Source organism: Coregonus lavaretus (assembly GCF_964263955.1).
Source record: "Coregonus lavaretus genome assembly, chromosome: 19".
Lineage (NCBI taxonomy): Eukaryota > Metazoa > Chordata > Actinopteri > Salmoniformes > Salmonidae > Coregonus > Coregonus lavaretus.
The window spans coordinates 44,281,223-44,294,702 of record NC_140006.1 but is presented as its reverse complement, the minus strand read 5'-3'; the positions used below and the strand labels follow the sequence as shown (position 1 = coordinate 44,294,702).

The 13,480-nt window shown below is 45.4% G+C and overlaps 1 protein-coding gene across 1 annotated transcript; it reads left to right on the top strand.

The window, feature by feature from the left end:
* Window positions 1-364: 364 nt before the first annotated feature.
* LOC311146803 (ATP-binding cassette sub-family F member 2-like) lies at window positions 365-13,142 on the top strand. Its single transcript, XM_084183401.1, has 15 exons — window positions 365-449; window positions 2,394-2,564; window positions 2,837-3,049; window positions 3,381-3,563; window positions 4,136-4,307; window positions 5,333-5,428; window positions 6,164-6,266; window positions 7,542-7,637; window positions 7,909-8,028; window positions 8,489-8,578; window positions 8,747-8,857; window positions 10,215-10,277; window positions 10,989-11,117; window positions 11,639-11,842; window positions 12,151-13,142. The coding sequence occupies exons 2-15, from the start codon at window positions 2,426-2,428 to the stop codon at window positions 12,265-12,267; spliced, it is 1,836 nt and encodes a 611-aa protein (XP_084039527.1). The 5' UTR covers window positions 365-449; window positions 2,394-2,425; the 3' UTR covers window positions 12,268-13,142.
* The last annotated feature ends 338 nt before the right edge of the window (window positions 13,143-13,480 follow it).

Here is a 13,480-nt window from a genome sequence, read left to right as displayed (position 1 = left end):
GCATTTCACGGTAAGGTCTACACCTGTTGTACTCGGCGCATGTGACAAACACAATTTCATTAGATTTATATGTGTAAACAACCTTGTCTACTGTTCCAATAGTTACAATTATGTATTTTTAGCTTCACGAATTTTTGTTTTCCAGGATATCCATGTAGCCTAAAACGTGTTCTGACGCTGACTTGTGAGGCCCACTCCACACTATGTGGCAATAATGAATCATTTCTCGTCTTGATAGTGTTTTTTCGGTAATGACTTACAGAAGACACCATTTCCCACCAACCCCTTCCTATTTTACCCGCACTATATTAAAATGAGAAGGTGGGGCTACAAAGACAACTCGGCGTTTCATTGGTTGGTGAGCCGGCGTTGAACGCTCGGCAACGAGCTAATTCTTTCTTGTGCGTTTCTAACGTCGTCGCCGCCGCGGGTGAACAGGTACAAGACCGGTAAGAAAAGAGCTTTCATTATATTTAAACGTATATGAACCACACCTGACACAGTCACAAATAATATTTTATATGTGGAATTGAGTAAGAAGGCAAGTGATACATTATTGGTTGGATCTGTTAGTTTGGATTAGTAACTAGCTAGCTAACTAAAGTCGAGCTAGCATACCGCCGGTAAACTAGCTAGTTACACAATGCAGTGAAAAAAGGACCACGAGTTGCTTCGGCATTAGCCACCAGTTACCTGAATAATTACTTGGGAGTCTGACTCATCAATCGTTTTTGGATTCCTAGCCAGCGGAATTATTGGCATCTGTCAAATCAAAGGATAAGAAGGCCCACACGGGATTCCTGGATTTGTGATAAGATTGCTAACTCTAGATTCGGAGGTAATTTTAGCTAGACAATTTGGCCTTTGGTTGAATATAACGGTTAGCCTTTAGCTAGCGAACGTTAGCTTGGTAATTTAGGGGCCTCAATATTTCAGCCTCCAAATATAATGGTCAAGGGCGCCAGTTTCGCATCTAGTTAGTTACCGCAATTGCAGTTGGCTAGTTGATTAAATTATGGAGGATATTGGTTAACATAGATAACTAGGTAAATGGCAGGAAATGATTACATTACCCACCTGGCTAACTACCCCGGTTCTTCAGCGCATACTGCTATCCTTTAAGAACGTGAACTAGCTTGCTAGGCTAGCTACAAGAAAAAGGATGCTGGTATCTGGCATTTATTGGTGTTGAGTAACGATGCTAGGCCCGGAATGCACTGGTTGCTAACACCACAGCGGCACCAATTCAATGCACGAATGATTAGCAAGTTACATACCGTCAGCGATCTTGGCGTAAAATCCAGCAGCGATGTAACCAGATATGGACTAGCAATTTTCAACGTCTCGGCTTTGATTGCGATGCGAATGGCAACCAATGATGTGTATAGACACTAGATTGTTAATGCGATGTAGCTAATGAGAGACTTTGAAGCCACCGGCCGCCATATTGGTGCTCCTCAGAAGGACCAGTCCTCCATAGGAATGAATGGAATTCTGCAGTATTTCAATAAAATGGTTCAAACACAAAATGACATGTATGTATTTGTTGTGGGGACAATGAAATTGGTACTCAATTTCTATATTTACTTAGTGATGTTTACATGTGTTTTTTTTAACCCCTTTTGCAATAGGTAGTTAGTCTTGTCCCATCACTGCAACTCAGGTAGAGGCGAAGGTCGAGAGCCACGTGTCCTCTGAAACACGACCCTGTCGCACTGTTTCTTGACACACTGCTCGCTTAACCCGAAAGCGTCGTAGAGCGCGATGGGACAAGAACATCCTAGGCTCGAACCCGGGTCTCTATCGACATTTTAGTCATTTTAGCAGACGCTCTTATTTTTATATTGTTTATACTGGCCCCCCCGTGGGAATCGAACCCACAACCCTGGCGTTGCAAGCGCCATGCTCTACCAACTGAGCTACACGGGGCCCACTGCGATGCAGTACAAAAATGGTTGTGGCTTCAAAACAGTGCCCCCAGTATGTTAGCTAGGGTTAATATATATCATTGATGTCAACTAAGGCTGGAAGGGAGGACTTGCAAGCCATTCCACTAAAGCCCAATCAAGCAGGGCTTTATCAGGGTTAAATGCATTGAATTTGTCATTTAGCTGGTCAGCAACAAGTCACCATGAATCTAACAAACAGGCGACCCCCTTAACTCAAGCAGTTATATAACGTTACTCTTATGCTAACTAGTGGAAAATAGGTGTACACCCAACATTGGCTTGCTACTCTGTTCCATTGTAGGCGCTGCATCAAACAATACAAAATGACTTTCACCTGAAGACTGCTTAGCTACCGCATTAGCTTCTCGGATAATCCAGATGCAGGCAACACAACATTACTGACCCAGTTTCCCCTACTTTGTTCCCCGTTCGCTGTGTCTTCAGGTTTAATTTAGTCCTCCAGGTCCGCAGCAGCCATGCCCTCCGACCTGGCCAAGAAGAAGGCGCAGAAGAAGAAGGAAGCCGCCAAATCCCGGCAGAAGGCCAAAAAACCAGGAGAGGACGGAGAGGGAGAGGGACCAGAGCAAGGCCAGCAGAATGGAGCCGAAAGCAACGGTAATAGTTGCCAATTATAGAGAAACTAAAGGGCTCAAGTTTAAATCCTCTTCACAGTTACTTTAGGTGTTCAGAGATGTATTTGTATTCTTCTTGCACTAAATCGCTCTTGATTTGAGCGTCTGCTAAATGACTAAAATGTAATGTAAGTGGGTGGTTGTTACCTCATGTTAAATATGGGTTGACTGGCACGCACATGTCTTGTCAGTGGAGATGGGTAACCCTTTTCATGTATAAAAAAATTACTAACTAAACGTCCCACTGTGTCACAGGTGTGGATATCCTGACCAAGGAGATGGACGAGTTTGAGCTGAAGAAAACTGAGGCACGGGCAGTGACCGGCGTGCTGGCGTCGCACCCCAACAGCACGGACGTCCACGTCGCCAGCTTGTCGCTCACCTTCCACGGGCAGGAGCTGCTGCAGGACACCAGCCTGGAGCTCAACTCGGGACGCCGCTACGGCCTCATTGGCCTCAACGGCACTGGTAAGTCGTTACCGCCACCTGGGTCTTGTTCACTAGGCATAAAACGGAAGAAATCCCTCTGAAACAGCATTTTGGGTAGAAACGCTAATTTCCATTTTTTGTTGTGAAACATTTTTTGCTACGGTGTGCTCTAATAAACACGACCCAGCGCCTTTGGGACACCTTTTTGCTACGTCAGTTTCAGTGGTGGGTACACCCGTCTCTGTGGGACGCCTTTTTCAACCAACTCAGCCGTTTTATTGGAACTATCACCACCTTTATTTAGAAATACAAATGTGATCTCTATGGGGACTCTAAAATGACACATTCACAAATCTTTCTACTTTTCCAGGTAAATCCATGTTGCTATCAGCCATTGGCCACCGCGAGATACCTATCCCAGAGCACATTGACATCTACCACCTGACCCGCGAGATGGCGCCCAGCGACAAGACGGCCCTGCAGTGTGTCATGGAGGTGGACGAGGAGAGGATCCATCTGGAGAAGGAGGCAGAGCGCCTGGCCTCCGAGGACTGTGAGTGTTTTGCATCCACCCCTCGCTTACTTTGTCCAACCAGGAAGACCATCGCTAATAGTGTCTCAAATGGAGCAATTTAGATTTGTTCCCGTTTAGCAAAACGTTTTGTACCTTGTTGTGGTGACTTCTATAGTGAGTCAGGTTTTGCGTGGGGATATTGTGATTGCTTTATAATGATTGCTAGGTTGTAGTAGTTTATATAGAGTATTTCCACGTTACCATGGGAACTGTGCTCAATGTGGCAGCTTCCCTTCCTAGGCGTGGTACACTACCTCCCATGTCCCGAATAGTCCTACAGAATGTGTTGCCTTCATGATGTAGCATCGGGCAAGGGCACAAAGGCTTATTTGGTGGGATAACAACCGTGATTACACCCCCCCCCCCCCCCCCCCTCAACCAGTTAAAATGAAAACTGTAGAGTAAAAGTTCCCTTCTTTCTCTCCACCACTCCCTCTCTCCCTCTTCTTATCCTGCTCCTCTCTTTTTCACTCTCTTCTACCCAAATTCTCATCTGCCTTCTCTTTTCCTACTCCCTCTCTCTCTCTCTCCTTTCTCTCTCTCCCCTAAAGCCGAGTGTGAGAAGCTGATGGAGCTGTACGAGCGCCTGGAGGAGCTGGATGCAGACAAGGCGGAGGTGCGAGCCTCCCAGATCCTCCACGGTCTTGGCTTCACCGCCCCCATGCAGCAGAAGAAGCTTAAGGACTTCAGTGGAGGCTGGAGGATGCGCGTCGCTCTGGCCAGGTACAAAACACACCGTGTACAATACAAAAGCCTGGGCCCGTATTCATAAAGCATCACAGAGTTGGAGTGCTGATTTTATTGGATCCGTTATTTAACTTTTGAATCGTAACAGGTGGGACCTGATCCTAGATCCGCAATCCTACTCTGAGACACTTTATGAATACAGGCCTTGAGCCCAGTCTTTTTCATAGACACTCTCAAGCATCGCTGCAGAAAACTGTCAGATCTTCATGAAAGGGGTAGGGGCCGGGCTGCAAGGGTTCTGAAGGGCGGTTTGGAATTGGGTAAATAACATCAAACTTTCTTTTCCACTTGTTTACTTGAATAGATAACTTAGATTCCTAACAAAACACTCCAACTATGGGATATATTTATAAGGCTTTGGGCTCAGAACTGTTTGGAAATGATGTAAAGAAAGGCCGAATGATAGCGGCACCGCCAAGCAGTATGTTTACAGTGCAACGTCGCAGTGACAAAAACGGACCGAAGCGTTTAACTGATCCCTACAGTTCTGTGCACTCCTCTCTTGTGTTGAGTTTCACTTTGCCCAAATGCTTTTAGTCATAAAAACAATTATAGATTTAAAAGGTTTAAGATGTTAAATATCTAAATCACACCTAAAGAGTGAATAGGTGTTTTTCATTCGCAAATGCCCTGTTTTTCATGTTTTGGGGGGGTGGGATAGGTGCCCCCCCCCCCAAAAAAAGTAACTGTTTTAAAATTCCTAACCTGGGTGTTGTTTGTGTGTTCCTGGAATCCAGAGCCCTGTTCTTGAAGCCCTTCATGTTGCCTAACCTGGGTGTTGTTTGTGTGTTCCTGGAATCCAGAGCCCTGTTCTTGAAGCCCTTCATGTTGCCTAACCTGGGTGTTGTTTGTGTGTTCCTGGAATCCAGAGCCCTGTTCTTGAAGCCCTTCATGTTGCCTAACCTGGGTCTTGTTTGTGTGTTCCTGGAATCCAGAGCCCTGTTCTTGAAGCCCTTCATGTTGCCTAACCTGGGTCTTGTTTGTGGGTTCCTTGTCTCCAGGGCCCTGTTCTTGAAGCCCTTCATGTTGCTGCTGGATGAGCCAACCAACCATCTGGATCTGGACGCCTGTGTGTGGCTGGAGGAGGAGCTTAGCCAGTAAGGCCATTTACGTGTGTGTGTAAGCTGTAGGAAATTACTTTTATTAACCTGAAAAAGCCACCTTAGATTGGTTGAAGTCAGGTTTCTGCTATGACCTACTGTGGTTTGGATTGATCCATAACTCCAGAGGTAAACTGGGGGAAAAAATCATGTAAACATTGTTGTTTTCCGCTATCTACTCGTTTTTTAAGCTATTTTTCGCTGCTGTGACATGATGTAAACAAAAGGCCGAATTATAGTGTCCCTGCCTGGCAGCGTGTTGTCAGCGTGTTGTCAGCGTGTTGTCAGCGTGTTGTCAGTGCGGGGGCGCGTTGACAAAAACTAGACCGAAGCGTTTATCTGATCCCAGCAGCGTGCCAAAGAGTATAGAATGGATGCCACAGGGTTTGTTAGTTACATTTTTACATTTTAGTCATTTAGCAGAGGCTCTTATCCAGAGCGACTTACAGTTAGTGCATACATTTTTCATACTGGCCCCCTGTGGGAAACGAACCCACAACCCTGGCGTTGCAAGCGCCATGCTCTACCAACTGAGCTACAGGGGACTACTAGTTCCAAGATGAGATGTTTTAGACATTGCTCATGAAGTTTCCTCATCTGTGCTAACCACTGGCTATATACTTTGACTATAATTCCTGACATTTGATGAAGAATCCCCATGTTTGGTGTAACTCAAGATTTGTCTGTATTTTGAAGTGTCCACATTTTTCTCTCTCTCTCCAATTTTAACAGATTCAAACGTATTCTGGTCCTGATTTCCCATTCGCAAGACTTCCTTAACGGCGTGTGCACCAACATCATGCACTTACACGAGCGCAAGCTGAAATACTACACGGTAAGAGCAGCTGCACTTTGCCATGAGCCAACATGGACCAATGAGGTGTTTATCTGGTTTAGAATAATTTTACATTTACATTTTAGTCATTTAGCAGACGCTCTTATCCAGAGCAACTTACAGTTAGTGAGTGCATACATTATTTTTATTTATTTTTCATACTGGCCCCCCGTGGGAATCGAACCCACAACCGCCATGTTCTACCATCTGAGCTACATCCCTGCCGGCCATTCCCTCCCCTACCCTGGATGACGCTGGGCCAATTGTGCGCCGCCCCATGGGTCTCCCGGTCGCGGCCGGCTACGACAGAGCCTGGATTTGAACCAGGATCTCTAGTGGCACCGCTAGCACTGCGATGCAGTGCCTTAGACCACTGCGCCACTCAGGAGACATACCCGGGCCTAAAATTAACACCGGCCACCTGCCAAACGTGGGTAGATTTTGGCATTGGCCTGTAAGTATGTCTAATTCACCAGCCGCGTTGGCGCGTGGTCACACTCGGGGCTCTACAGTTTGAGCGTTTTAATAAAAATAGTCAAGTATGGGCACAAGGTCGAGTTGTGTTTTTATAGCAAAATAAATATTGCAGTAGCTGTTTTCAAAGTATTTCTGACGTTTTGTTTCATATCTGGTAATGCACAAAGAAATGTGAATCCTAACGTTATAGTTATCCCACCTAGCGCAGCAACACTGCCTGTCTGGGGGGGGCTGTGAGTGCTGAAAGATTAGTTTTTAGAAGCAGCGGCATAAAAGTTGGTCTAATTTACTCAAGTGGCTGGTAGATTATTTGTATGTGTGTGTAGCAGTGAAAAGTTTGGACACCTACTCATTCAAGGATTTTTCTTTTATTTGTACAATTTTTTTTACATTGTAGAATAATAGTGAAGACATCAAAACTATGAAATAACACATGGAATCATGTAGTAACTAAAAAAAGTGTTAAACAAATCAAAATATATTTTATATTTGAGGTTCTTCAAATAGCCACTATATATATATATATATATATATATATATATTAATTATAATTTTTTTTTTTTTTTACCTGCCACAGTGGCTGATATACAAAAAAGTTAGTTTTAGGCCCAGATACTTACTCAGACTTCAACCATCTACTTGTTTTATATTGTATTTGCCCTTGGTGAGTTACTCTGAATAAAAGTTACTATATTCAAGTCATAAGAACAAAGGAAAAGGACTCCAGTGTGCGAGTACATCCCATTTCAAGTGTAAAATGGTACTCATGTAAAAACTGTTTGTTTACTTCCTGGTTAGGGCAACTACGACCAGTACATAAAGACCAGGGAGGAGCTGGAAGAGAACCAGATGAAGAGGTTCAACTGGGAGCAGGACCAGATCAAACACATGAAGGTATATAAGATTCACTTTCTCTAAACACGCTTCCTCATACACTAGTGGTTAGGCAATATTTATGTGAAAGTCGGGCTGACGGCAGTAATATGTGATGGATCAGGCCATAGTGATGGGTTATTTTGGAACCACCAGCTTGGCTTGGTCGTTTCATCCAAACCGTTTTAAAGTTCAATAAAGTAGTGTGACACACGGTGATGAGAGGGAGTGCTTCACCAAACAGTTATTTTTGTAAACCTCCCTCATCTTTCTCTCCTTACCACCCCACCAGAACTACATAGCCCGGTTTGGGCACGGCTCAGCCAAGCTGGCTCGTCAAGCCCAGAGTAAAGAGAAGACGCTGCAGAAGATGGTGGCCTCTGGCCTGACTGAGAGCGTTTCCAATGACAAAGTAAGTCTGTTCAGTGACTTTGACTCGGTGGATGAAGGTGACAGTGCTTCCCATTATAGGGTAGGAACAGGTGGTCTTTTTTTTGTGTAACTAGTTTTGACTACAGCCCGGGGCAAGTCACATGGTCAGAACATTCTCTGGACCATAGTAAAAGTGGATATTATTGAAGGCAGGTCCCCAGAGTTTGGGTGATCTCTATTTGAGAAATTTCTGAACATTAATTCACAACCATAGTTATGGTCAATTGTAACGCAGAAAAGTGTACAGTGGATGCCACGGGGTTAGTCAATTACAGGATAACAGATTTGTTTTATAGAATTGCAAAAGAGAAGCCATAATCACATAGCTCCATTCAGGGTGGTAGGCCACAAGGCAGGGATCAGACAATCTGCAAATCATCCTGAACTCCTACCTCAGAACTGAGGACAGGAAGCTCATTCTTCTTCTTCTCTTTTTGTAGACCCTGTCATTTTGTTTTCCTCCCTGTGGGAAGATTCCCCCTCCGGTCATCATGGTCCAGAATGTCAGCTTCAAGTACTCTGATGACCAGGTAGGTGATTGTCAACCTTCTCTCACTTCTGCCTAACTGAATGTTTATCTATTTTGTTTTTTATTTATGACAAAAGAGAAATTCCGGCTCCAAACTATACTCAATCATGTTTTTCCACTATGGTTTGTGTGAATTTGTCTTGTGTTTTTCCCTTGTTTGACGTTTCAGCCCCATATATACAAGAACCTTGAGTTTGGCATAGACCTCGACACCCGAGTGGCCCTTGTGGGGCCCAACGGGGCCGGGAAGTCCACCCTGCTCAAACTTCTCACTGGAGAGGTGAGTCTTGGCATTATGGTTTATATATGGTAATTTAGCTAACTAATTGTTCTGCTGTTCGGCCATGCCATGAGGCGTTACCTTAAAGTGGTACCATTTTTACTGATAAGTGAGGGTCAATGAGTAGAAACCACCTGTAAACTGTCATTTTTCTATTTTTTTCTGTTCAGTTGCCTATGCTAGTAAAATGATTTTCAAATGTTTTTTAAATGAATAATTTGTGGGCACTTTCAATGGCTCTTCAACTTATCAAAGTATAAATGTTTCTGATCAGACATCCCATCCCGGTCCCCTGTCCGCCCCTGCTAACGTCCCCTGTCCTCCCCTGCTAACGTCCCCTGTCCTGTCCGCCCCTGCTAACGTCCCCTGTCCGCCCCTGCTAACGTCCCCTGTCCGCCCCTGCTAACGTCCCCTGTCCGCCCCTGCTAACGTCCCCTGTCCGCCCCTGCTAACGTCCCCTGTCCTCCCCTGCTAACGTCCCCTGTCCTCCCCTGCTAACGTCCCCTGTCCGCCCCTGCTAACGTCCCCTGTCCGCCCCTGCTAACGTCCCCTGTCCTCCCCTGCTAACGTCCCCTGTCCTCCCCTGCTAACGTCCCCTGTCCTCCCCTGCTAACGTCCCCTGTCCTCCCCTGCTAACGTCCCCTGTCCGCCCCTGCTAACGTCCCCTGTCCGCCCCTGCTAACGTCCCCTGTCCGCCCCTGCTAACGTCCCCTGTCCGCCCCTGCTAACGTCCCCTGTCCGCCCCTGCTAACGTCCCCTGTCCGCCCCTGCTAACGTCCCCTGTCCTCCCCTGCTAACGTCCCCTGTCCTCCCCTGCTAACGTCCCCTGTCCGCCCCTGCTAACGTCCCCTGTCCGCCCCCGCTAACGTCCCCTGTCCGCCCCCGCTAACGTCCCCTGTCCGCCCCCGCTAACGTCCCCTGTCCTGTCCGCCCCCGCTAACGTCCCCTGTCCTGTCCGCCCCCGCTAACGTCCCCTGTCCTGTCCGCCCCCGCTAACGTCCCCTGTCCTGTCCGCCCCCGCTAACGTCCCCTGTCCTGTCCGCCCCCGCTAACGTCCCCTGTCCTGTCCGCCCCCGCTAACGTGTCCTGTCCGCCCCCGCTAACGTCCCCTGTCCTCCCCTGCTAACGTCCCCTGTCCTCCCCTGCTAACGTCCCCTGTCCTCCCCTGCTAACGTCCCCTGTCCTCCCCTGCTAACGTCCCCTGTCCGCCCCTGCTAACGTCCCCTGTCCTCCCCTGCTAACGTCCCCTGTCCTCCCCTGCTAACGTCCCCTGTCCGCCCCTGCTAACGTCCCCTGTCCGCCCCTGCTAACGTCCCCTGTCCGCCCCTGCTAACGTCTCGTCATTCTTTGTCCTCAGCTCCTCCCTACTGACGGTATGATCCGCAAGAACTCCCACGTCAAGATTGGCAGATATCACCAGGTAGCATACCCATTTTAAAGTGCACTAATAGCCTAAACTGTCTTTGACAAGTCTGTCAGAAACCTTTAATTCATGTATGTTCCTACAATGCCAAATTTGGAGTAGACTGCAAATTTTGAGAGAGAAAACAATGGAGCTCCACCAACTGATTCTGTGCTGTGGTTATGAAGGGATGGTCAGTGGCATCTTTTGTTTTATTGTATTACTTGAAGTTAAAGACGTCCTCCAGTGATTTTATTTTAAACTTATGGTTGAAAAGCGACATCCCAATTATAAATAGTGATGTCCACACATTAACACCTTGGAGTCGATGTCTGCGCCCCTGTGGAAATCAAATTAGCATTATATAAAAAAATTCCCATCAAAATCTGTCAGTTTAAGCTAGAGATCAGGTTTGTTTTGCAATCCTCCGCCGATGTCGCCCTTCTGCATCTGCGGTGAAAGGTGACAGAGACAGCGGTGTCTGTCAGAACATGAGACATCCTGAAATTCGGCCTTCTCACGAAAACATCTAGGGTCAGAACGGTTTGGTCTACCAACTTTTCCCTCTATGGAAAGATTACTCGCACAAACACGATGGTGTTCTCGGTTTTGCTCTATGACCCCCCCCCACCCCCCAACAAGCGTCACAGGACAACTTCTGAAGTTAGACATTTTTACAAATCTGCCTGATTCACAAGGCTGAACCTACTCTTTATTTCCTCTCTAAAGCATCTAACAGAGCAGCTGGAACTCGACCTCTCACCCCTGGATTACATGATGAAGTGTTACCCAGAGATCAAGGAGAGGGAGGATATGAGGAAGATCATCGGCCGCTATGGGCTGACGGGCAAACAGCAGGTCAGTTTGATCATTAGTGATCCTTAAAATATTGTCATGTTGCAGACCTGTTTTCAAATACTTTGAACGTTTGATTGAGCCTGTCTGGCATGCCAGGGGAGTGGGGTTTGTACTTTTGGGACTATTCCATTATTTCCATTTGCACCATGCAAGCTCCTAGGGCAGCTTAAGTATTTGGCAAAAAAATGATTTATATTTGAACCCAGGTCTGCAGGGTTGTAGTCAATTTAAATTCAACTCAAGTCTGTAATTAAATTAAAACCCTATATATGAATTGGGGGACTGTCTTACGACAATTGACATTACATGTTAGTCATTTAGCAGACTCTTATACAGAGTGACTTACAGGAGCAATTTGGGTTAAGTGCCTTGATCAAGGGCACATCGACAGATCTTTCACCTAATTGGCTCGGAGATTGGAACCAGCGACCTGTCGATTACTGGCCCAACGCTCTTAACCACTAGGCTACCTGCCGCCCTAATTTACTGACATTGGTGCCAATTTTCTGCATTTTCCCCAGGTGAACCCCATCAGAAACCTGTCTGACGGGCAGAAGTGCCGGGTGTGCTTTGCCTGGCTGGCTGGGCAGAATGCCCATATGCTCTTCCTGGACGAGCCCACCAATCACTTGGACATCGAGACCATTGACGCCCTGGCCGACGCCATCAACGCGTACGAAGGCGGTATGATGCTGGTTAGCCACGACTTCAGGCTCATCCAGCAGGTGCGGATCAAAGAATTGGAACACTATTTTGTATGAAAGGGTTGCTTTTAAATACACTGGTGGACCACTGCCACACTGTCTGAATACACCGGTGCTGCACTGTTAAAATATACTCCTCCATGCTATTGGGACACTGGTGCTGCACTGTTACACTCCACCAGTATACAGTACCGGAGTCAACATGTTTTTTGAATGGGCTTATCATAAATAGTCCTTGTTTACATATACTTACGGGAATTCTTTTTTGGAAGAACTGGGATTGATGCACATTTGTCCCTATTCAACCCCATTTCTCCTTTTCTCCCTAGGTGGCCCAGGAGATCTGGGTGTGTGAAAAGCAGACCATCACCAAATGGAACCGGGACATCTTGGCTTACAAACACCATCTGAAAAAGAAGATTGACAAAAATTCGCATGGTGTATAAAAATTATAAAATGAAACGACCTCCCCAGATTCAAGACTGTGGACTCCCAATTTCCCATTCCATCTTCACTTGACTATATATCTCAAAAAGCATGTTGCTCCATTTCTAGATGCCCAATTCCTTACTGCTTAAAGCCTCTTTACAGGCTGCTGGAAGGTTGTGGTGCGTCCTAGTTGCCTTCCATTGCTACCCCTTCAACAGGCATACATACGGTATATTGATTTCTCTGAATTAAAGTTTTTTAAAAATATATGTATCCATTAATGTAGTGGAGAAGATGTGCACTTTGTTTTTAATTCACGGTTCATTACTTTTCCACAGTTCAGAACTAGTAGGATACAAACTGCCAGCAGGGTTGGGTAGGTTCTAAATGTAATCCGTTAGTTACTAGTTACCTGTTCAAAATTGTAATCCGTAACTTTTGGATTACCCAAACTCAGTAACGTAATCTGATTACTTTCGATAACTTTCCCCTTGGGAGGCATTAGATTAAAATGAATCATAAAACACATTTGTCGTCATCAGTGGTCTCTGACTTGTGGTCGGACTCGCTCAGGTGGAACAAATGTTAACTTTAACCTTTTTTCAATGCTGAATTGAATGTCATTGAGAAAGGTGTCATAATGTATTTATTTTTTCCGCAATCATACGTTCTGCATTAAAAAGTAATCCAAGAAGTAATCTAGTTTTTCAAAAGTGTGTAATCTGATTACAATATTTTTGCTGGGACTGTAACTGATTCTTTTTTTGTAATCAGTTACCACCTATACCGTTTTTATTTTTTTTCCTTTTACTCTAAAAGAGCTTTTATTGTCATTATTTAACACTGTACCTGCAATAATTGGAATGTCTGAATAAAGGAGCAAAATAACTGACATGGTTTGTTTTTAGTAACATGATAATTTTGATTAATCAGTAAGTTGACAAAGTGCTTTAGCATAAATTAATGTGCTTTTTCAGTGTCTTTTTAGACTTTTGAATTTGTGTAGATCATTTGATTGAGCGTTAAGGCGGCCACATACTAGGTTTGGTTTACGCCAACATCTGCTTTGCATACTCTCTTTAAAAGACATTTGCTTGAAAAGCAGCAATATTATAATTTGTCTTGAGATGACATGGCAACAACAGCCAGTATACACTTCCTCAAAATAGTCAACTAAGATAAATCAAGAAATCTGTCATACATTGACATTTTTGCCAAATCGGTCTGTCA